The sequence below is a fragment of the Carcharodon carcharias genome, chromosome 4 (assembly GCF_017639515.1).
Source record: "Carcharodon carcharias isolate sCarCar2 chromosome 4, sCarCar2.pri, whole genome shotgun sequence".
NCBI classification, from domain to species: Eukaryota; Metazoa; Chordata; class Chondrichthyes; order Lamniformes; family Lamnidae; genus Carcharodon; species Carcharodon carcharias.
The window spans coordinates 167240803-167265826 of NC_054470.1; the positions used below are offsets into that span (position 1 = coordinate 167240803).

At 42.3% G+C, this 25024-nt stretch overlaps 1 protein-coding gene across 29 annotated transcripts in view; it reads left to right on the forward strand.

Moving 5' to 3' along the window:
* LOC121277508 (sorbin and SH3 domain-containing protein 2-like) overlaps nt 1-25024 on the forward strand; it is a 315758-nt gene that overhangs the window by 236342 nt on the left and 54392 nt on the right. For 24 of the 29 annotated variants that reach the window (XM_041187079.1, XM_041187087.1, XM_041187081.1 and 21 more), the window contains 3 exons: nt 359-442; nt 1164-1229; nt 15499-15548. In XM_041187079.1, the coding sequence (XP_041043013.1) occupies nt 359-442; nt 1164-1229; nt 15499-15548 (200 nt within the window). The remainder of the gene's footprint in view (nt 1-358; nt 443-1163; nt 1230-15498; nt 15549-25024) is intronic. The other 5 variants (XM_041187084.1, XM_041187093.1, XM_041187105.1 and 2 more) reach the window with 2 other exon arrangements.

Below are 25024 nucleotides of genomic sequence, written 5' to 3' on the forward strand. Positions count from 1 at the left end.
CGTGGTTCCCAGCACATTGGGGAAAACAGGGTGAGCCGTGCTCCACTTTGGTTAGCACGTAAGAGCCTCTATTTAAATAGATGCAAATGTGCTTAATATAAGCAAAAAGTGCTGAATGATACCTTTACAGTATGAGATGAGTGACCATTTTTAAAAAAAGACTCTCTATAATACTTCACTACAAAATGGTATTATTTATCCCTTACTGTTTTAACCATAATTTAATTTTGCTTTCCATTTTGTTTGTTTGTGTGTGTGTGTGTGTGTGTGTGGAGTTTTGGGTTGATGTGATTTGACGTTCCCATTTTGTTTAGTTTGCCTCTTTCCTCTCCCTTTTTTCCTTTCACTTCTGCTTCAGGGTGGGCGAATAAACCCAGATGAAATAGATTTAGAAAACGAACCCTGGTATAAATTCTTTTCAGAACTGGAGTTTGGACGCCCGGTAAGTGAGGCTAGCATGATGTGATACAAGCAGTATTAGTAACCTAGATATTCGTAATTGTAATTCGTTGCAAAGGAACGGTCTGTATTTGCTGTTAAAAGAATTTATAGACCTCCTTATACAAAGTAGGTTAACAGCCTGTGTAGCATTTTGTAGTCATCATAGTGTAGATTAGGAGATTCTGAACCTCCCATTGATTGGTTTTTAGCCTTGGACTACTCGTTCCAGTTGATTGTTACTGAGTGGATCTAAACCAATCAGCTCTTAAGGATTATCGAGGAAGAATTTCTTAAAGTTGTTAAATTGTAGCATTCCCTACAGACCATTAATGCAATACCCAATACTGAAATTACTGTTTACCTCTAATACTCTGAACCATTACCTTCAGTATTCATAGCCACATAGCCTGATAAAAGCTTGGCATTAATTAATGGCATTTTCCAACCACTTACTTTAACCACAACTTGACTTGATTCTCATCATTTAACCAATCAATGGCTAATATTTGTAAGCGTTTAGTCCCAGGGCCCTAAGGTAGAAATGCATATTGTCACTTCCACTTTGCCTCCTCATTTTCATTCTGTTGGTATTTCTGTGTTTATATTATGCCAAGTGTTGCATTTGACACCTGAGCTTTTTAACCATGTCACCTTTTCCATGTGTTGTGTCCCATTTGACTTTCCTCTGCACATCTCTCCACCTCTGCCTGTGTTGCCATCAGCCTCCCAAAAAACATTTGGATTATCTGCCGGAAAGTTCTCCCCATGTTTCAGCTGATAATATTAAGGTAACTACTGATTCTTTATCCTCAAAATGCCGTACTTTGCCATCACATTTTTATCGTCTTTAACTCTGATCAGCAGCCCGTGTGAATCTTCAGTTCATTAAGGACTTCAACCACTGTGGTCCTTTTGTCATTTCTATCTGCTAGAAATGTAGTCCCGGTACTTCTGGAGAAATGCATTGGGCATGCGTATGACATTCTTCTGTGTACAATTTTAACAGGAATGTTAGCCTATTTAAGATAATTGAGCTAATGCCATCTATTAAGTAATGGGCAGGGGAGTATCATACAGATGCTGTCACCATCCATTACGATTATCACCAACAATCATGTCTAATTGCCTCTTGATTCGGAACATTGTGATTCAAGCCTCACTTGAGGAGTTAAGCATGCACATGCAGCATAGGGATTATGTTACAGGACGAGCAATCCAGAGGCCTGGACTAATAATCTAAAGAGCACAACCTCGATTTTCATGGGGCCACCAGGAAACAATTTAGGAGGCGATCAAACTGACAAATTCAGGGAGTTGGAGGCCCTTTCCGTATACATGACAAAATCTCATCATACAAACTCCCATCTGGCAATCAGCCAGATTCCCTTATTCCTTCATGGGATGTGAGCGTCACTGGCAAAGCCAGCATTTGTTCCCCATCCCAGTATTGCCCTTGAACTGAGTGGCTTGCTCAGCCATTTCAGAGGGCAATGAAGAGTCAACCACATTGATATGGGTCTGGAGCCATGTGTAGGCCAGGCCAGGTAAGGTTGGCGCATTCTCTTCCCTAAAGGACATGAGTGAACCAGATGGATTTTTACGACAATCAATAATAGTTTTGTGGTCACCATTACTAATACTAGCTTTCAAATCCAGATTTATTGATTAATTGAATTTAAATTCCATGAACTGCCATGGTGGGATTTGAACCCATGTCCCCAGAGCATTGGCCAGGGACTTTGCATTACTAGTCCAGTGATATTACCACAATGTTAACGTCTCCCCTCTTGAATAATTGGTGGCTGGAAGCAGGCAGCTGGAGCTGGGAGTCTGCGTGAAGGGGCCCTAGTAGCCTGTCAGTGGGCAGGGGTTTAATGGAGGGGAGCGTAAGATAATTTTGGCGTAGTTCAGGAAGGGGAAAAGGTGCCTTTAGGATTGGAAGAGGAGAACAATCTGTACGGAGCTCAGAATGGAAGGGTAGCCCAGTGCAAGGGAAGCCCACTTTGAAAAGTCCCTTCTGTGCCCATTCTGGCCTAGGATCCATCACTTGACAGGATTTGGAGGACCCAACATTGCTTCCCCATTCAGGCCTCAGGTTGAATAAGCAAATAGGTTGCTCATGTCGCTATTCGACTCAATCTGCATAGCCAGACTAGGATCCACTTCCTTCCTGTGGGTGTCCTGCTCAGTTTAATATTGGGACCTGGCACTTTGGCAGAAAAGTGGGGGGATGTAACTGATTTACATTATTTTAATTACCTCATGCCCTCCTTCCACCAGGTGGAAGTAGTTAATGTCGGGACCCATAGGTCAAATCCCACAATGGCAGTTTGGGGAATTTTAATTTCAGTTTCAGGTGCTGTAGTTTTTGCCTGATATGCCCTGCATGTGGTTCTTAACTACCTTTTGAGCCACTCAGTTGTCTCAAGCTGCTATCTTAGTAGGAAAGTGCACCACCACTTTGAGGGACACACTTCTTTTAAAATTGAGATAGAGAAAGTTGTCCCATCTTACAGATACATTAGAACAATGCTTGCTGAATTGGATATGAAGGATTGTTTGGTTTTACTTGAAGAAGAATGGGGTATATTCCCTCAGCCATGACCATAAACATGGATTAATTGATTATTTTATTTTCTGTTTGTAGAATTTTGCTGTACACAGACGGGCTGTAACATTGGCCTACATAATACCTACACTTCAGAAGTACTTCGTTGCTGTAAACCACTTTGTGTTCTCTTGAGGATGCAATGAGGTGCTATATAAATGCAATTTCTGTTTGGGACAACCCTAGTTGTCCAAGGATTTCACCTCTTGCTTGTGTTTTAATTTGCTACTTAAGTTAAAACCTTGATCACAGTCAGCCTCGTGGGTGGGGAGTGGGGGAGGGGGGGCGGGGGGGGGGGGGGGGTAGCTAGATGGCGCAGTGAACTAAATCATTGATTTTCTTTCACTTCTGGGCCTGGGTTTGAGTACCTGTCCAGGCAATTTATACTGAGCATTCGGTTTTAGCTACAGAATTGTTTATCCAATATCTGTATCCTCAAGGAAAAAAAAACTCTCTTGTCCTTCTTTTATGCTTTAACCTTTTAAATCCTGCACAATCACAATTTGAAATGAAACTTTCATCACGAGCTTACTTGTTGTCAACTGAGAACCAAAATGACTGTATTACATGCCAGTGGGAAGGGGAAGGGAAAAGCTGCCATGACTGAATAATAGGGTAGAACCAATCACCTACCAGGGCCAACACTGCCTGAGGAAAATGCTACAGGGCAGACTATCCCATCCTCCCAATGGAAGGAATGTGTCTGTAAAAAAGCAACAACCAACAGTCTAAGTGGGAATAAATATTCAAAACACTCAACCAAATTGTAGCCTCTGACAGAATACCGAATGTTGCTTTTTCTGAGGTTAGGGATCTTTGGTTCCTAATCAACCGAGAACAAAATGCTTAAGAACATAAGAAATAGAAACAGGAGTAGAGCATATCATAAGAGTAATTGAACCTGCTCTGCCATTCAATATGATCATGGCTGATCTTTGGCTTTAACTCCATTTTCTTGCCCTCTCCCTATACCGCTTGATTTCCTGAGGCACCAAAAATCTGTCTGCCTCAGTCTTAAATATATCCAGCGATGGAGCATCCACAGCTCCCTGAGGTAGAGAATTCTGAAGATTCACAATTCTTTGAGTGAAGAAATTTGTCCTCATCTGTCGCTATCAGCAAGCTTGTGAATGGTCTCAGCGTGATGTTCTGCTTCTCCACTTATTGTTCTGCTTCTTGTCATTTATAGTGTGAAGTAGTGGAGGATGTGAGAGAGAATGAAGGAAGGTGCTGAGAGCCATATTGGAGTGCTTTTTGATGGTAGCAGTTATGAGGTGCTGATTGCAAAAGGAAGAAAGCTCTCCAACCCCCCCTCCCCGCCCCCTGCATCACCCCCCACCCCCAGCCTTCCCTTTTATGCTGCTTCCTTTGCTCCTGGCTTTCCTTTGGGCACACGTCTTTCCCATTCTTAATGGGGATTATTGTTCAGGAGAGATTTTACTCTTACAATTACAGAACTGTTTGTAAATGGGGAACCTCTGCTAACGCTGGTGTTTGGCCAGCTTCTGGGAGACGCGTGAAAAAGGTTTGAGTTTTCTTTCTTCTACTGCACGCTCGAGAGGAAGTCACCTGGCCCTTGTATCATGTTGCTGTGTCATTGCAAGTCAGATGAGGAGCTAACCAGACCTGTGCTCCCCCACTTCTTCATCCTGTCCATTGGGGCTCCACTTCATACCTTCAGGGATCTACACAGGACAACTGCTTGTTACAATGAAACAAGCAGGTGACCTATAAACCTAAATGTAAAATAGCTTGTTAGTGGAGATAAATGAAAGGATTTACTTGTTGGATCCAACGAATTTTTTTCCTGTTCCTGCCAACTCCTCTATTCTCTTCCTATCTCATACTAGAGTGTCTCATGATATTTTAATTACGTGACTCCATTGTTAAGCTACTACATTTTAATACATGGAAATCCTTTGGCTCATTCTCTTTACGTACATTGCCAAAAGTAAATTAAGAATGCAGAGCCCATTGACAATAATGTATTTATGATGAAACAACAATACTGTGGCTCTCAATTTTAAGTCAATTAGACTCTTCATAGTAAATTGAAATTTAATTAAGTTTCTTTCTGTATGCTAAAATAAACCATGCCAGATGAGTGACGTTGGAATTTACTAATTGTGCAAAATTGCTGAATGTTAGATAAAACAAAAGCTGACTTGAATAGTTTGTTCCCCACTGTCTGGCTGTGACATTGAGCTAATAGAACGAAATGTTAAGTGGCATCGCTAATCTTTTCATTTAAAGACTTTCACTGTTTGCCACAGAATCTTTCACAGCATAGTTAACAATTGTGTGTCAGTGTTCTTCTTGTTCTATCAGTATCATGCTGCTGTGTGTGTGTCAATCCTGTTCTGTTTCTCTATCTCTGTGGGCTGAATTTTACAGGGGGGCAGATTGCTCACCGCCCCACACCTGCACCCCCTCCCAGGAGGAATGTTGGTGCCGCTCCGATTGATGTGCAACAAGGCAGCAAAATGAGGAGCTGCCGACGGCATAAGTGAGGTGAAAGTGGGACTTCTGGTCCTCGGTGGGAGGAGGTCTTGCCCTCGAGCGGCTGGCCAATCAGATTGGCTGGCAACTCCAGTAGCCACAGCAGTGCCAGAAGTCAGTAGGCTTTGCTTAGACTGCAAGTAGGCCCCAGGATGAAGAAGACCTGAATCCTGGACTGAGGTAAGTCGTGGGTATTGGACAGGGGGGGATCGGGGAGCCGTTGAAGAGGGGCAGCGGGTTTGGAGGGGACAGATTTTGGAGGCCAGGCAGGGAAGAACAAAGATGGGGTAACACCTTGTGGGGAAGGTGCCCCAGATATGCACAAGGCACCCCTCAAAGGATGTACATCCCTTCCTTCCTGCCTTTTAAGCAGTTTGCTTAAAAAAAAAAACAGCCTACCACTCCCACCTGCCTGCCCATGCCACCTGTTTGATGGTGTGGACAGTGTAATATTCAGGCCAGTAGGGTTGGTAATGAGTTCAATTGTCTGTTAATTATTTATTTAGAAATGGTGGGTGGACTACCAGTTTCATATTGTATCATGGGAACTTGGCAGGGATGGGCAGGAGGGCAGTGGAAAGGATATAATTGTCACCTCTAAATCTTGTGCATGCACAGTACCCATTGTGCTTGCGTCTGCGCCTCCTCTTGGGCTCTGGCCGCACTACTTTCCCCTCCCCACCACCGCTCTAACAGCTTTGGAAACAATTGCCCCAATCACCACACCCAGCTCCCCCCCCCAACCCCTCACCAACAGACCCCCATGCCAGAGTGTCACTTAATTTTCTCGGAGAGAGCTGGCCGCTATGGCGGTGGGCTTGCCACCTCTCATAATTTAAATGCCCCCGCACCCCACTCTAAACATCCTCAGTAGAGGACACACAAAATTCAGCCCTGATGTGTTATGTTCTCCTCCCCCCTGTTTTTATTTTCTCTGATGTTACATTTCTCTGCCTTTCTTGGATGTGAATTGGCATGGTAGGGAATGAACTGCTGAGAGCCACAGGCTGCATCTCTAGGTGGCGGTGCAGGGTTCTGGTTTGATAGGAAACTCCTGACATCTCCATCCCTCCCCCCACCAGCCACTCCGTTGGGCACACTTGTGTATAAACTTTTCCAATTGCTAATTCAAAAAGGTTTCTCGATAGAGACTATTGTTAGGGAGAGAGATCAGAAACCGGTTAACAGGTGTTTGCCTCTGAGTCAGTGGGATGTTGGTTGAAGCCACAACCTACGCACTTATTCTTGCTGATACTTCAATGCAGTGCTAAAGGAGATGTGATGTTAAACAAAACCCCCATGTCCTATGAGATGGACATATACAATTCCATAGCACTATTTGAAGACAAGGAAAGAGTTTTCCTAGTGTCCTAACCCTTTTCCCTCAATCAATACCATTAAACCATTATTATCTGGTTATTTATCTTGTTGCTGTTTGTGGGGCATTGTTTTGTGTGAATTAGCTGCTGCATTTCCTACCAAATATACTGATTACACTTCAAAAATAGTTCATTGGCTGTGGGATGCCTTGAGGGTAAGAATGTGCTACACCAATGCAAGGTTTCCTTTCTTGCTTACAAGCCATTCTGCACTTGGAAATAAAAGGTTGAAAAGGATAAGCGATAAAAATTTAACCTTCAGTGCACTTAGAGAGTGTACATTAGGATCTAGGTTATAAAGTCATAAAACATGAACTTTTCTCACTTCCAGATCAATTGAAAAGCACTGAACTGCTAGTGAGTTGTGGTCAAAATAATTTGATGGACTTTCTATTTGCTGACCCTATTTTGCAAGCACATATACCCATTTCATAAATTTGGTGTGCTGTAATTTTTTTGATATACTAACAAACTGCTATTTTTCATTTGTCACCTTTAGAGGGCTTAATTCTCGTGTTTTTATTTAAATCTGAAGTGGTAATCTCTACCCTTCCCTTACCTTTTGACATTGTTTAATGCATGGCGTTGAAGTGAATTATAGTGGAAATTGTGCTTCCATTGTAAATACCACCAACCGCTCGATTCATGCCCTGTTCTCTCTCTTTTCCCCTCCACCCCTATCCAGGGGTAGGTCCCCACATCTTTTTGTGTAGGCTAACATTTGATGATACTTCTTTAAAGTGTAGAGCTCACCTGTTCCATTTTTTTTTGCCATGAAACAGAATTGATTCATTTGGATTTACCAGTACTGAGAACCCTGAGCCCAGGCATAAAATGCCTGATTCGCGTCAGTGGTGAATTGATAAAACTAGCATAGATTTTCCTTGGAATTAAGGCTCCTCTTAGTTGAGAATCTGGAATTCCACCACCAGCAGGGGAGGGCGGAGAGAAGTACTGTCAGATTGAAGCTGTGAAGTTTGGGGTAGGATGCTGAGGCCCTCATTCTGGGCCTCATGAAGATTAAACACTCCAAAGTTTATCCCTCAACCAACATTAATTTGGCTATTATCAGGTTGCTGTTTGTGGGACCTTGCACTGCCCAAATTGGCTGCTGCATTCCCTACATTAATGACTACGCTTCAAAAAGTATGTCATTGATTATGAAGCAATTCTGGATGACCTGAGATCTTGGAAGGTGTTGAAACTTTCTTTTCTTCCCCTTCATCTCACAAGACGAGAACATTTTTTTTAAAAAGTTACAAATTGGCCTGAAGGTTAAGGTATCTTGCTGCTCACCCATAGCGGAAGGTGTCTTTGTTGTGCCACTGTAGGTACAAGGGCCTGCTCCTATTATTTAAATGACTCATCCTTGAGACCAAAATGAAGATAGCCACACTGGCCCTGGAGGGGAAGGAGCACAGTGAGGTCATGTCAGGAATGCACTGTGAGAAATTATTTAACGAGCTGAATATCTCAAGAAGAATCATTTTGAAGGTTTTTATTTAAAATTGACAGGGTAGAGATGGTGAAGTTAGAGCAAAATAGGTATTTTGCAATGCCTAAGCAACAGAATAAGGGGGCAGAGGTTCCCTCTTTATGAAGCATAAGTTTAGAGAAGATGTCATGACACATTCTTTGCTAAGGACTAATCAAAGCCAGGGTTTTGGATTAATTCAGAAGTAGCAAGATAACTACAGGGGATTAATGGTTGGATTAGTTCTCTAGAAGGATGAAATCAAATGAAGTGAAGGACATTTTCCAGCCATGCCCCTCTTGTGATCTGTAACAGCAATGTGTTTATTCCTTTGGACTGAAGTAACAGTTTAACTAAACTTAAAATTGGTCTGAAATGATTAGGTAGCATACAAAATGGAGTTCACCTGAGATGAAAAGAGGAGAAATTTTGCTATGAATAAGGAAAAAGCACTTAGTTTATGCTAAGTTATTGTTAATTAAAGGTTAATTGTAAGAATTAAGTTAATTGTAAGAATGAAAAACCTTCCAACCCATCCCTTTTATGATGTGGAATAAACTATCTGGATTTAGTTGAAAAGGAAACATTTTCAGGAACAGGGAACTGGTTAGCTATTTCAAAGAGCTGGCATAGACTGAATGGCTGCCTGCTCTGCTGTATAGGGCTGGATTTTATGGCCAGTGGTTTGTTAGACTTGCAATTGCCCTTAGACCTTCTAAGGGCTTTGACTTGATCACTGCTTCAACCATTACTCCAATAATAGATTCCACAGCCTCATAATCCTGTAGTTTTTTTTTTAAGTTTATCTTGCTCTCTGACCTAAATCTCAACATTTAATCTTATTTAATCAGCTCCTCGTTCTGGACTCCGCAATCACTAGGATTTTTTCTTACCAATCCCTTAAAGTTTAAGTGCCTCCATGAAATCAGTTCTAATAAAAACAATGCCAATCCTTTCAATGTTCGTGATTGTATTTTCTCATACCAGTCAGCATAGCTGGGTCAAAATCCTGGAACTCCCTTCCTAACACCACCGTGGGTGTACCTACGCCACATGGACTACTGCAACGGTTCAAGAAGGCAGCTCACCACCAACTTCTCAAGGGCAATTAGTGATGGGCTATAAATGCTGGCCCAGCCAGCGAAGCCCACATCCCCATGAATGAATAAAAAGAAGGAATCTGCCCTCCACCTTCTCTATTGACTAAACATCATTCCTATAGTGTGGAGCCCAAAATTGTTCACCATACTTTATCTGTCGTCTTACTAAGTTTTTGTATAGATTCAATATTATATCGAGACTCACTTAAAGGCAGTGTTGATTGGTGTAAGGTGAGTATTCTTTATATACTGTTTGTGTTTTTTGATGGTCCATTTGGGGAGAGCAGGTCTTTGGGCTTCAGGTATGCAGAAAGGTCAAAAGTTGTGACCTGGGAATCATACAAAAGGCGCATCCATATTTATTAAAAAAAACATTTCTGCATTTTGCACCAAGTGTTGTGAACTCATTGCTATTGTGATTAATGTGAAGCAGCTCCATTATAGTAAATTCTCGCTGCTGTTGTTCAAAAAATACCTTTCTTCTTGTTTGCATCTTGACTGGATGTTTTGACAGCTCTGATAAGGTCATTGTTGAACTGGAGCTGTCTTATAAGATTATTTTATTCCTAAACAGCTCACTGTTCAGAATAAATCAGCTGTATAACATTAATGGGATCAAGCCTGCAGTCCATCTTCCTGGCAAAGAAATATTCATGGTCCTAGAATGGAACATGATATAAATCTAAAATGTACTTTACAAGTACTCTGACCTTGTTGTTTTGCAGGAACAGTGTCATCCCGGTAGAAGTACAGATTCTAAGTTAAGGGGTAACTTCTGTATATTTGCAGTTAGCTTAGGCTGCCAGCTAGTGCACAGAATCCATTTACAGAAAAATGTAAACGTGCAAATGTAAGTCCTGATTCAAAGGTGTGGTTGGTGATGGAGCAACAAAGGAATGGCATGATTCGTAAAAATTCAGAGCGCTGATGTGTCTCGGGCTGAGCGGAATGACCTTCTCTTGCTCTTGCGATCCCACTTGCTGAACAAAGATGAAAATGATGCACAATTTCATTGTGTAAAATATTTTTCTTTCTTCACTTAAGAGTAAGTCTCTATGGTATTGACAGCAGCCCAAAAGGGAAAGACTAGGGGCAGGGGAATTATACATTTTAAAGTGTGCTTTATAGAATGATATTACACAGAAGGAGGCCATTTGGCCCATCATGTCCGAGCTATCCAATTAATCCTACTAGCCTACTGTTTCCCCAGAGCCCTGCAAAAATTATTTTCTTCAAATATTTATCTAATTCCTTTTTGAAAGTTACTACTGAACTTGTTTCCACCACCCTTTCAGACAGTGCGTTCCAGATCACAATATCTCACTGCATGTTATTTTTTTCCCTCGTGTTGCCAATCACCTTCAATCTGTGTCCTCTGGGACAGAATATTATGCTTGGCGTGCGGGCGGGCACGGGCCCGACATGCCAGAATGTAAAATGATGCGCGATGACATCAGGTGAGTGTCCCGATGTCATTGCGCAGTCTCGCAATCTTTCGTTAGGCGAGCACACACCGGAGTCAGTTGCGCGCCTGCCGACAATTATTAGGTCTATTAAGACCATTAAAAATCTAATTAAATTCAAATTTACTCTGCCTAACGGTTGGCAGGCAGGCAAAAAGGTCAACGTTTTTTAGGATGAGGTTTCCTGATGCAAATAAACATCAAATAAAAGTATTACTTTTGAATTAAAAACATGTCTCAGCTCATGTGACCAAGTCACATGTGGGGATATGTTTTGTGACAATTCTATTCCCTTTTTTTTCCAACAGCACTTCATCTCCCTGAGGCGGCTCCATACCTCAGGGAGATTGAAGCGCTCTTTCACGTGCATGCGTGACATTCCCACTCACCCCGCACTCACATTCCACGCTGGGTGAGCCTTAATTGGCCTGCCAGCGTGAAATCGCAGTGCGGAACTGATCGCGGGCAGTGGTCAGCTTCCTGCTCACCCCCACCAAGGGCAAAATCCTGCCCCTGGTTACTTTCTTCAATTTACTCTCTCACCATCATTAATGATTTTGAGCAGTTCTATCAAATTTTCTCAACTTTTTCAGCTGTGAGGGCAACAACCTCCGCTGCCTTCTCGCCCCAGAACTGAAAGCTCCATCCCTGATACGATTCTGTTTATTTTTTCCCCACCCTCTCCAAAGCCTTGGAGCTGAATTTCCACCATTGGGGAGGTTTGGGCGGGGGCGGGTGGGAGTGAGCGCGAACCCGATTGCCCCCCCCCCCCCCCCCACCCCCACCCCCACCCGATCAGGTACATGCTGCCATTTTACATGGGTGGGCCAATTAAGGCCTACCCAGTGTGACGCACACCCGGAAGCGCTGGGTGCTCCCTGTGTAGGGGGAGGGGGATTCCCTGAGTTGGGGCCTGCGCGCGCGGAAGAGTGCAGGAGGTGCCTCAGGGAGATTAAGTTTAAGTTCTGAAAAATTTAATAAAGGAAAAAAAATTTTAAGGACATGTCCCCCTCATGTGAAACTGTCACATGAGCCAGGACATGTCCATTAATTTTTTTCAAAATTTTTATTTAATTAATAAGCCCCTTGTGAAACCTCATCCTGCCCGTGGATGAGGTTTCATGAAAAACGTGCAGGCCGTCAGGGCTCTTCATCTGTCCGCCAACCTTAAGGTTGGACGGGCAGCATTCTTAACAACCTTAATTACTTTCTTAATGACCTTAATAAGCCTTTGACAGTTTGGCTGGTGCGTGGTTGCGTTCCCGCTGAACTGACAATCTAAGTGATGCACAGTGTCTTCGGGACGCACGTCCAACTTCACCATGTGTCATTGTACATGTCGACGAGTGGGCCTGAAAATTCTACCCTTGGAAACCTTCCTAAACTTTGGTGCCCGTATTGAACACAATACCCCAGCTGAGGCCTACGGATGGTTTTTGTTAAAGGCTAAGAATAAATTTGTCACTTTTGTTTTCTAATTCTCAATTAATAAAGCCAAGAACCCAATGTTGTTTTTCTTAACCAGCCTTCTCAATTCTACCTGTCACCATCAAAGATTTGCGTGCATCCACCCATAGATCTCTCTGTTCCTGCACCCACTTTGGAATTGTACCATGTAGTTATTATTGATTCTCCACATTCTTCCTAACAACCTGTAGCTCTTCACAGTTCTCTGCATTAATTTTCATCTGCTATTTGTCTGCAAGTCTGTCTTTGTCCTTCAGACCAGTTAGTCTCATTGTTTCATACATTTCCAAGTTGCGCATCATCTGCAAAGTTTTTATTATACTCTGAATGCCCAAGTCCATTTCACTTATTATTTATGTTTTAAATACAAAGGTTTCACGTTTTATCAACTTTCACATTTCCTGCAACTTGCTGTAATCTGAAATGTATTAATACTGATTGCAAGACTGATAGTTAATTCTCTTTTGCTCTCTCCATTTTTTTCTCTCCCTTTGCCCTGACGCTCTTTGCTTGGTTTCTCAGTTTGCTCAGTCTCCTTATTCAGATAAATTCAAATCCCAATTTGCAAAATTTTGTTGCTACATCTCTGAATCAACGCTCACAAGTGTACCATGAGATTGTGACTTTTTGACCCAATTGTTAAACAGTTGACCGTAACTTCCGTGCGCCCCAGTGTCGGATTTAGGGAGTACTCCAAAGCTGCGCTGGGGAATCCCTCTGGGAAATTCCCAGGGTAAGGGTTTGCACGGCAGTTGCCCAGAAATGCTAACTTCCTCTAGACAATTGTACTGCGCTGTGAGCCATCCGAAAATGTGGTTTAAATCGCAAACTTCGGATGGTTCCGACAGGGTTACACCAATAGTTAGCTAGAAAAAGTTAGAAGAATTAAAATCTCCTCTAACTTGTTAGGGTAACTATTGTAAAGCCCTGATCGACCACACGTGACTCCCCTCACCCCCCCCCGAACCCCAACTCAACTCCCCCGCCCCCCTGACCTCTGACCCCACCTCCACCCCAGGGGTCTGCATTGAAAGCCTCCTCGAAGACCCCAGCGAAGTCTATCTCCAGCATATTCAAGAAGGCCACGCCCCCTGTTTATGGCAAGTGCCCGGCGAACGCAAGTGTCAACATAATTTTCAAAACTAGTTAAGTAGGTATTTATTTCTTCTAATTCCTGTGGACCAGCACTTTCCGACGCTAGTCGGAGGTTATGGTCCAGTATGTTATGATTCTGGACCAGACCCCAAAGCTTTTGATACACTCTGGCTAGGAACCAGTAACTTTTTGTTTGTCGATTGAGATTCAAGACACTTGCTAAGAGAATAAAGCCATAAGATTCCATGGGTTTTGAACAAACAAAAATGAACTTTACTGTATAAGGTCACAAAGATTTACAATACCTATCTTATACTCTAACATTCAGCGCTAATATGAGGTACATATGAATTAACAGACAGCTGTGGTCGAGCACACCACACTACACAATAAATGACAGTTGTGACAAAGACATATTCCCCAGATTTCTCAACAACCCACCCAGTTTTCAGTAAACACTGTGAGTCAACCAATTTCATTGAAACTCTCTCTCTCTCACATATGAAGGATTCCAGTCTTCACCTTCAAAAATCTCCCCTTGGAATTCTCTCCAAAAGTAGCTCCAACTAGGACAGCCTCAACAACAGCCCACTCCAGGGTTTCAATCCCATCTCCTGAGAGTCTGTTTGCCGGGATTGCTGAGTATTCCCTCAAGCACCAACTCACAAGCACAACTTCAGCTCTTCAACTGCGCCAAGCACAATACGACTTCTCCAAAGGGGCACCTTTGCCCGAGTGGCCAGCAGCATAGTGTCACTAACCTTCTACTGCCTTCTTAGATCTTCAGGGTTTCTCCTGAGTCCTCTTTGACTGCCAGGGCTTCTCCTGAGCCTTCACCACTTAAAGTCTGCCAACCGCAGCCCTTTTTTTTAGCTTCGGGCCTCTTTCTCGGTTTCTCTATCTTCTTAACATAATTGAGACCTCTGCATGTCCTCTCTCCCTATGGGACTTTCTCTGGGACCTCTTCCTGTCCCTTTTGTTTCCTGTCTCTGTCTGGTACTCCTTTTGGCATTTCTCCCTGTCCCTTGCCTAAGACTCTTCCCAACTATGTGCTTTACTCCAAGTCACATGACTTGGGTTTTTGTGCCACTTCTTTTCTCATTTTCAAGGCGCACTGCTGTCAGGATGGCTGAGCCCTTTAACTGCCAGATTGTGCATGCGCCACCCGCTCCCAGCTTGCGCACATGCGAAACCCCCGAGGCCTGTCTGGACTTGGGGTTCCTGACCTCCCCACTCAACGTAGCAAGCTTGGTTCTCATAACAAGTATCACCATTTTGATGCATCTACTTGTGTAGCTTGAGTACTCTTATCGAGCTTGTTGGGCATGACCTGTTCTATTCAGAAGCCATGTGAATTTTTAGGTTATAAATTGTTATGTATGTTGAGTTAATGCAATCTTGTTTGTCCAAACACTCCCCTGGACCTTTCATATTAGTTGGTTCATTACTGCTTGAATAAAAGAGATTGAGGCCACAAGTTATCCGGTCAGTTGACGTGAATTTAAATTGAAAATACTTTCTGCTTCTGGACACCATAGTGCCTTGCAATAATTGCTAGCAATATGCTGAGCAGCTTCTGTTAAGGGTAGTTAGTAACTGATAATGGAAGCTGGGCATGTTTCCCAACCAGGAAAATGGATACGTTTTGCAGTTATACTCACAAAGAATTCTCAGCTTTGCTTGAAATGGAGACATTGGCTGGTAGAGAGGCAAACATTAGACAGTCCGTCCAAACAGTTTAACAAAATAAGTTAACGTTATGTTTTGACAGCCAGTTTTCACATCTCCATTTATTGCTTTTACTTTGAGTGATATTGGATCCTTCTGTTAATCCAACTGGGCATCTATTAATGAACTGGAGATGCGAAACCCAAAAGAAATATCCGAAAAAATTCAAAATGAGGCTATAGATGGAACTTCTGCTCCTTCAGTTCTAATCCTAACCCTCTCTTTTCAATTGCTTTTCTTGCAGACCTCCTTTTACAGTCCTTCAATAGAAAGGCAGTTGGAGAGACCTTCCAGGTAAGCCTTAATTGATGCTATTTAGTTCCTTTATTTCCATTTTGTTTCCAAATGATTATTTAGTATGATTTGAGCAGGTGATCCCTGATTTCAGTTTTTTGCAGATATAGTTTGGACCACGAAACTCAGCATTTAATAGTTACATTTTGGAAATTATGAAATGATATCTTCTGTGATATTTCATATTAACTGTTGTCCATTTAATTTGACAACATGGGAGAAATGTTTAGAGTAAGCCTTAATTTGTTAGAGATTTGGTTCATTAGATCAGTATATGACACAGTTTATTCATGGACTATAGTTAAATCTATAGACCTAGGCTCTCTCAATAATGTTTTGTAGTTACATTTGTATATTGTTTCTGTTTGTTGGACTCACTAACATTATCCAGATTTTAAAAATAATCAGATTTATTTGTTAGGTGAAGCAGGATGAGTTATTGCTTCTTGTTGGAAACAAAGGCTATTGGTAAGGGAGGCTGCAGCCTATACCAAGGAATATTGCTTTGGCTGTCTCCCAGTGTGCAAATGGAGAGTTTCAATGTCTGCATATATATAATGACAAAGGCTTACCTTAACCGCCCATAAGATGCAGGGTTCTCTTGTAAGGCTCTTAAACTTGATGCCTTTTTTTGAATTCAACTGGATCTTGGCATACTCAATGTTGAAGCAGTACATATGAATTTGGAGCAGGAATAGGTCATCGGGCCTTCGAGCCTCCTCTGCTGTTTGGTAAGATCATGGTTGCTCTGATTGTGGCCTCTTATTCCACATCTACCCACCATACCCTTTCTTTGTCAGTCAAGAATTTATCTAACTCAGCCTTAAAAATATTCAATGACCCTGTCTCCGCTGCTCTCTGGAAAAGAGTTCTACAAACTAACAATGGAGAAAAAATGCCTCCCCATCTCTGTCTTAAATGGGAAACCCCTTATTTTTAACTTCACAACTGTGTCCCCTAGTTCTCGTCTCTCCCACAAGGGGAAACATCATTTCAGCATCCACCCTGTCAAGTTCCCTCAGGATCTGATATGTTTCAGTAAGATCACTTCTCATTCTTCTAACCTCCAGTGGATACAGGTCCTCCCTGTCCAACCTTTCCTCATAAGATCAATCCCAAATCCCAGGAATCAGCTGAGTGAACTTTCTCTGCTCTGTAGTAGGAACTTGGAACAGGAGTAGCCTGCTCCGCCATTGAATATGATCATGGCTGGTCCTCCATTTCAGTGCCTTTTCCCCGCACTATCCCCATATCGCTTTAATCACTGGCATTTAAAAATCTGCCAATCTCTACTTTAAACATGCTCAATGACTGAACTTCCATAGCCTTCTGGGGTAGACAATTCCAAAGATTCACAACCCTCTGAGTAAAAAAACTTTCCCCTCGTCTTGGTCCTAAGTGGCTTCCCCCTTATTTTGAAATTGTGTCCCCTGGTTCTAGACTCCCCAACCAGGGGAAACATCTTACTTGCATCCACCCTGTCTATCCTTTTAAGCATTTTGTAGGTTTCAATGAGGTCACCTCGCCTCATTCTTCAAAACTCTAGAGGATACAGGCCCAGTTTCCCTGATCTCTCCTAATAGGACAGCCCTGCCATCCCAGGAACAAGAAGGTGAACCTACACTGCACTCCCTCTATGGCATTAATATCCTTTCTGAGGTAAGGGGGCCAAAATTGCGCACACTACTGCAGGTGCATCCTAACCAAGGTTCTAAACAATTGGAGCAAGACTTCGCTACTCCTGTACTCAGAATCCTCTTGCGATAAAGACCAACATACCATTAGCCGCCTTGATTGCTTGCTGCACCTGCATGTTAGCCTTCAGTGATTTATTGACAAGGATACCCAGATCCTTTTGTACATCTACACTTTCTAACGTCTTACCAATTTAAGAAATACTCTGCACACCTGTTCCTCCTACCAAAGTGGATAATCTCACATTTTTCCACATTATATTCCATCTGCTTTAATTTTGCTAACAAAACTCCCATGGATAGATGTGAACGTAGTAGACTCCAGCTACAAACATAACCATCAATGATTCTTTTATTTTTGTCATTTTCTATTACTTTAATAGAAAACTTAACCTTAATAGGACTCTAGTCACTCGCACCCATTCTTGTAACTTTGATGATTCATTATAACATGAAAAGTTATTTTTTACTTTTCCTATCCTAGTAGCTAAAAGACCTTTTGATCATTCATCGTTTCTTGCTCATAATAAAAACCCTACCTTTTTACAAAGCTTACTAAAGTTCACCAATACCCTAAAGAATTCTGGAATTGAACAAATTGACCATTTTTTATTATTTCCAGCTACCATACAATTTATAAGTCAAAATAAAATCTTTAATCATATGTGATTGAACCAAATCCTAATCCTACACATATGCATTGGGTATCTTACTCCCTAGATTAACATTACACAATGTAGCATTAGTTTAGGCAATTACCCTCTTAATCTTATTTATGCACAACAGGACATTAGAACCTGATTGATAATTATGATTAATATTAATCTTTTAATTGATTTGAAAATGAATTAAACAGTCTAATAATTGCCACAGGTGCATGGGTCACAAGGGATTCTTGCAGCTTCTAATTCACCTCTTGCTTTCGTGCACTTTGTCACAGTTTATTTATCTTCATTTATTATTTCATCTGAAACAAATGGCGATTTTAATTACTTTTGACATGTAGCCCACATAAAGGTATTTTGCAACTTATCACTACTTCTAAATGGCTGTCAGTGTTTAGACACCATGAAAATTGATTTGACGTTTTAAAAGGGCATTTTGTGTGTGATAGCTTTGCATTGGCAATATATTGGTTGCCAATTTAATTTGATTACCACAGCAACTGTTAGGTATTCAGTGTCCTTGTGGATTGTGAGATTGACGTCCCTGGAGGCATTAATCACTGCTAGTCTCTGAGGCTGAAATATCCTCATTACTTAGTTATCTTCTGGCCATAAGAGGCAGCAACACTTTGTCTTCGCTTCTAGGATTTGTGACACAGTAGATTTAAATCTGTAAAGCAGATGGCACTACTGCTGCTGGAAATTTATCATGAGTAATGTTTGTCTTAAGGTAAAAGCAAAATACTGCGGTGCTGGAAACCTGAAATAAAAAAATGGAAAATGTTGGTTTCGAGTCTGTATGACTCTTTTTCAGGTCATACAGACTCGAAACATTAATTCCATTTCTGTAGCCACAGATGCTGTCAGGCCTGCCGAGTTTTTCCAGCATTTTCCATAATATTTGTCTTGTTGCCTTCCTTGAAAATAGACGTAATGGCTTTTTTTCCCCATCCAACTGCATCTCGCTAATATTCAGAAACTCTGTCATGATTACTGTCAGCATTTTATAGACTGCATGGCGTCACTCAGCACCTGTCCATAGAACCAAAGAAATGTACAGCACAGAACAAGGCTACTCAGCCATTATGCCGATGTCATCACCTTGCTAGAGCAAGGGAATACTAATCCCACACCCTGTCATGCAGTTTTTTTTAGTGTCAACTCACTCTCTGCTGTAGGAGCTGAGTAGTTAATTAGCTAACTGGTTGAATCCAGTTACTGTAGCACCAGTTCAGGTTACTGCTACACCAGTTCAGTTTACTATAAATTCAGTGTTCTTTAGTGCAGCCTTTGCAAATGGAGTGCAGCTGACTAACTGCGTGAAGACTTGGAGTCTGGTGAGAGGGAGTTCAGAGAACTGGGGGGCGGCGGGTGAGGACTTGTTTCTTTCTTTTTTTGATTTTTGTCACTCCATAGAAATTGGTTCTTGCCCTACTAAAGGGAAAGGAGCTAGCTGTTTGGTGAGTATCTGCTAAGTAGTTAAGTTCTGTTCTATTCCTCAGGTTTAAAATAGTACACAAATTGGTGGTAAAGTTAAGAAAATATATAAGAAAGCAACATAAATAAATGATTAATATCATTAAGTAACTATTTAAAACACATTAAGGATGGCAGGACAGGTGATGTGTCAAGGCTGCAGCGTATGAGAGCTCCTGGATAACATGGTGATCCAGGGCAAACACATCTGCAGTAGGTATTTGCAGTTTGAGGAGCTTTGGCTCATTGAGCTGGAGGCTGAGCTGCAGACTCTGCAACACCTCAGAGAGGGGGAACGTTACCTGGATGCTTTATACCAAGAGGCAGTCACACCACTTGGGATAGGGTCTTCTGATTTGATCCGTGGCCAGGGACAGGAGGGTGTGACTGCGAATAAGGCAGATAAGGGGACCCAGAGAGCAGGAGTGTGAGCCTCTGCAATTGTCCAATAGGCCTGAAGTTCTCTCAGCTTGTTTGGATGAGAGCGAGGGCTGCAGGGTGGATGAGCAAACTGACCGTGGTACAGGAAGCCATTCAAGCCGGGGGAGCAAAAAGGAAAGTAGTGGTAGTGGGGGACAGAATAGTGAGGGGGTTTGACACTGTTCTCTGCAGCAAAGAGCGAGAGTCCAGATGGCTCTTTTGCCTGCCCGGTGCCAGGATTTGGGACATCTGCTCAGGACTGTAGAGGAATTTGCAGTGGGAGGGGGAGGATCCAGTGGTCCATGTAGGTACCAACAACATAAGCAGGATGAAGAAGGAGGCTCTGCATAGTCAGTATGATGAGCTAGGCACCAAATTAAGAAGCAGAACCTCAAAAGTAATAATTCCTGGATTATTACCTGAGCCAATTGGCATAGGTCAAATAAGTTTAGAGAAATGAATATGTGGCTCAAAAGACTGGCATGGGAGAAGTTGGTTCCAGCCCGTGGGACACTGACACCAGTATTGGGGAAAGTGGGATCCGTACCAGTCTACACTTGAACTGTGCTGGTGTTGGTGTCCTTGCGAGCCATATAACTAGGGAAGTAGAGAAAAAACTGAATAGTGGAGGCAAGCGTTCAAATTTGGGAAGATGTGGTAAATCAAAGAGAAGAGACCAGGCAAGAGAGAAAGATATTAATATGAGAAATGATAAACAGACCACGACTGGAAGGGACAGAGTACAATTCTAAGAGTAAATCAGTAGATAAGGCTGGGCACTATAAAAATAACAAAAGAACTCAACTAAAGGCTCTGTATCTAAATGCATGTAGCATTCGAAACAAAATAGATGAACTGATAGTGTAAATAGAAATAAATAAGTACGATCTGATAGCCAAGTGTAAATAAAAATAAATAAGTACGACCTAATAGCCATTACAGAGACATGGCTACAGGATGACATAGATTGGGACCTGAATATTGAAGGGTATGTGACTTTTAGGAAGGACAGGATGTTAGGAACAGATGGAGGAGCGGCTCTGTTAATTAACAATGGCATGAGCACATTAGAGAGGGATGACCTAAGTTCAGGAAACCAGGATGTAGAAATGGTTTTGGTTGAGATGAGGAGTGATAAAGGCAAGAAGTCACTTGTGAGAGTGGTGAACAGGCTCCCTAATTGTAACCACACAGTAAGTCAGAGTATAAAAGAAGGGATAATATGAGCTTTTCAGAAAGGTACAACAATAATCATGGGGGATTTTAATCAACATCTAGACTGGAAAAATCAATCGGGCAAAGGTGAAGTAGATGAGGAGTTCATAGAATGTTTCGAGGATAGTTTCTTAGAACAGCACATTCTGGAACCAACCAGGAAGCAAAGTATACTAGACCTGGTATTGAGCAACGTGATTGGATTAATTGATAATTTAATAGTAAAGGCACCCCTTGGTCGCAGCAATCATAATATTGAATTTTACAGTGATTTTGAGGGGGAAACGAGTGCGTCCAAAACTAGTATTTTAAACTTAAATAAGGGCAATTATGAGGGCATGACAGCAGAGCTAGCTAAAGTGAACTGGAAAATGAGGTTAAGGGATAGGTCAATAGAGGTTCAGTGGCAGACTATAAATGGATATTTCAGAATAAACAGAATATATACATTCCAATGAGAAAGAAGGGGAGGGGCCACCATCCTTGGTTAACCAAAAAAGTTAGACAGTATCAAACTTTTTTTTAAAAGCGCATAATTATGCAAATACGGCTGGCAGGTCAGAAGATTGGAAAAAATGTAAATAACAGCAAAGGCTAACAAAAAAGTTAATGAGAGAAACATCAGAGTATGAGAGAAAGCTAGCTAGTAATATAAAGATGGATAGTAAGAGTTTCTACAAGTATTTAAATAAGAAAAGAGTAAACAAAATTCTCATTGGCTGTATAGAATGTACGTTTGGGGAATTGATAATGGAAAGTAGGGAGATAGTGGACGAGCTAAACAGGTATTTTGCTTCGGTCTTCACTATAGAGAACACAAGTAACATCCCAGAAATAGCTGTAAATCAGGAAATGGAAGGGAGGGAGGAACCTGGGGAAAATTACAATCATCAGAAAAGTGACTTCACCCTAAGGTTTTGAAAGAAGTGGCGAGTGAGATAGTTGATGCATTGGTTTTAATTTTCCAGAACACACTAGATTCGGGGAAAGTTCCATTAGATTGGAAAATAACAAATAAATCTCATTTATTCAAAAATGGAGGGAGACAAAAAGCAGGAAACTACAGGCAAGTTAGCCTAACATCTGTCTTGGGAAAATGTTAGAAGCTATTATTAAAAATGTTATAGCAGGACACTTAGAAAAATTCAAGGTAATCAGGCATAGTCAACACTGTTTTAGAAAAGGGAAATCAGGTTTAACCAATTTATTGATGTGCTCACCATCCTGACTTGAAAATATATCACTGTTCCTCCACTGTCACTGGGTCAAAATCCTGGAACTCCCTTCCCAACAGCACTGTGGGTATACCTGCACCACATGGACTGCAGCAATTCAAGAAGGCAGCTCACCACCACCTTCTCAAGGGCAACTAGGGATGGGCAATAAATTGCTGGCCCAGCCAGTGAAGCCCACATCCCGTGAATAAATAAAAAAAAAAACACAATTTATTGGAGTTCTTTGAAGGAGTCACATGTGCTGTGGATAAAGGGGTGGATGTACTATACTTAGATTTCCAGAAGGCATTTGATCAAGTGCCACAGGTTATTGTGGAAAATAAAGGCTCATGGTGTAGAGGGTAACATATTGGCATGGATAGATGTTTGGCTAGCTAACAGGAGGCAGAGAGTTGGCATAAATGGGTCTTTTTCTGTTTGGCAGGATGTGATAAGTGGTGTGCCACAGGGACCAGTGCTGGGGCCTCAACTTTTTACAATTTATATAAATGATTTGGATGAAGGGACCGAAGGAATAGCTGCTAAATATGCTGATGTCACAAAGATAGGTGGGAAAGTAAATTGTGAGAAGGATGTAAAGAGGCTACAAAGTGACATAACTAGGTTAAGTGAGTGGGCAAAGGTCTGACAAATGGAATATAATGTAGGCAAATGTGAAATTGTTCATTTTGGCAGGAAGAATAAAAATGAAGCTTATTATCTAAATGGTGAGAGATTGCAGAGTTCTGGAATTGAGGGATCTGGGTGTTCTAGTGCATGAATCACAATAGGCTAGTATGCAGGTATAGCAAGTAATTAGAAAAGCTAATAGAATATTATCGTTTGTTATGAGGGGAATTGATTACAAAAATAGGGAGGTTATGTTTCAGTTGTACCGGACATTGGTAAGACCACATCTGGAGTATTGTGTACAGTACTGGTCTCTATTTAACGAAAGTTGTAAATGTGTTAGAAACAGTTCAGTGAAGGTTTCTTAGACTAATACCAGCAATGGGCAGGTTGTCTTATGAGGAAAGGCTGGACAGTTTAGGCTTGTATTGACTGGAATTTAGAAGAGTAATAGGTGGCTTAATTGAAACCTTTAAGATCCTGAGGGGTCTTGACAGGGTGGATGTGGCGTGGATGTTTCCTCTTGTGGGAGAATCTAGGACTAGGGGTCACTGTTTAAAAACAAAAGGTTGCTCGTTTAAGACAGAGATGGGGAGACATTTTTTTCTCTGAGCGTTGAGTCTTTGGAACTCTTCCTCAAAAGGCAGTAGAAACGGAATCTTTCACTTTTTAAGGCAGAGCTAGATAGATTCATTTTTTAAAAATTCATTGACAGGATGTGGGCTTCACTGGCTGGCCCATCATTTATTGCCCATCCTTAGTTCTTGAGAAGGTGGTGGTGAGCTGCCTTCTTGAACCGCTGCAGTCGATGTCGTGTAGGTATACCCACAATGCTGTTAGGAACGGAAGTTCCAGGATTTTGATCCACGACAGTGAAAGAATGGCAATATATTTCCAAGTCAGGATGGTGAGTAACTTGGAGGGGAACTCCTAGGTGGTGGCGTTCCTACGTATCTGCTGCCCTTGTCCTTTTAGATGGTAGTGGTCGAGGATTTGGAATATGCTGTCAAAGGTGAATTCCTGCAGCGTATCTTGTAGATGGTGCACACTCCGACTGTGCCTTGGTAGTGGAGGGAGTGAATGTTTGTGGATGTGGTGCCAATCAAGTGGGCTGCTTTGTCCTGGATGGTGTCAAGCTTCTTGAGTGTTGTGGGTGCTGCCCTCGTCCAGGCAAGTGGGGAGTATTCCATTACATTCCTGACTTGTGCCTTGTAGATGACAGGCTTTGGGGAGTCAGGAGGTGAGTTACTCGACACATGATTCCTAACCTCTAACCTGCTGTTGCAGCCACGGTATTTATATGGCTAGTCCAGTTTAGTTTCTGGCTAATGGTAACCCCCATGATGTTGATAGTGGGGGATTCAGTGATGGTAATGCCATTGAACATCAAGCGACGATGGTTAGATTCTCTCTTGTTGGAGATGGTCATTGCATTGCCTGGTACTTGTGTGGTGTGAATGCTACTTGTCAGCCCAAGCCTGGGTATTGTCCAGATCTTGCTGCATTTGGACATGGACTGCTTCAGTATTTGAGGAGTTGCGAATGGTGCTGAACATTGTGCAATCAACAGCGAACAGCCCCACTTCTGACCTGATGATGGAAGGAAAGTCATTGATGAAGCAGCTGAAGATGGTTGGGTCGAGGACACTACCCTGAGGAGCTCCTGCAGTGATGTCGCTGACCTGCAATGACTGACTTCCAACAACTACAACCCTCTTCCTTTGAGCTAGGTATGACTCCAACCAGCAGAGAGTTTTCCCCTTGATTCCCATTGACTCCAGTTTTGCTGTTTTGTAAGTGAAAAGGATTTCTGGGGTGGGGGTGTTTGAGGTCAGATGGGGATGCAAGGGGGGTTTGGACATCAGTTGAGGTGTGGGAGGCTTCGCACGTTGGGAGGGTGTGCAGCGGGCCGGACATACATGGCAGTGGGGCCTTGGGAGTCGGACATCGGGAGGGGGTGGGGGTGTCGGAGATCGGGAGGAGGTGGGAGGGTTCGGATATTGGCAGGGGCTGGGGGGTGTTGGGCATTTGGGTGAGATGGAGCGGGTTGGACGTTTGGGGGGGGGGATGCTGGTCAAACATGATGGGGTTGGGGGTAAGAGTAGGGCTCGCAGTGGGGTGGGGTGGTGTGTCAGGTGAGGATTTTCGTGTGGATGGGGGCA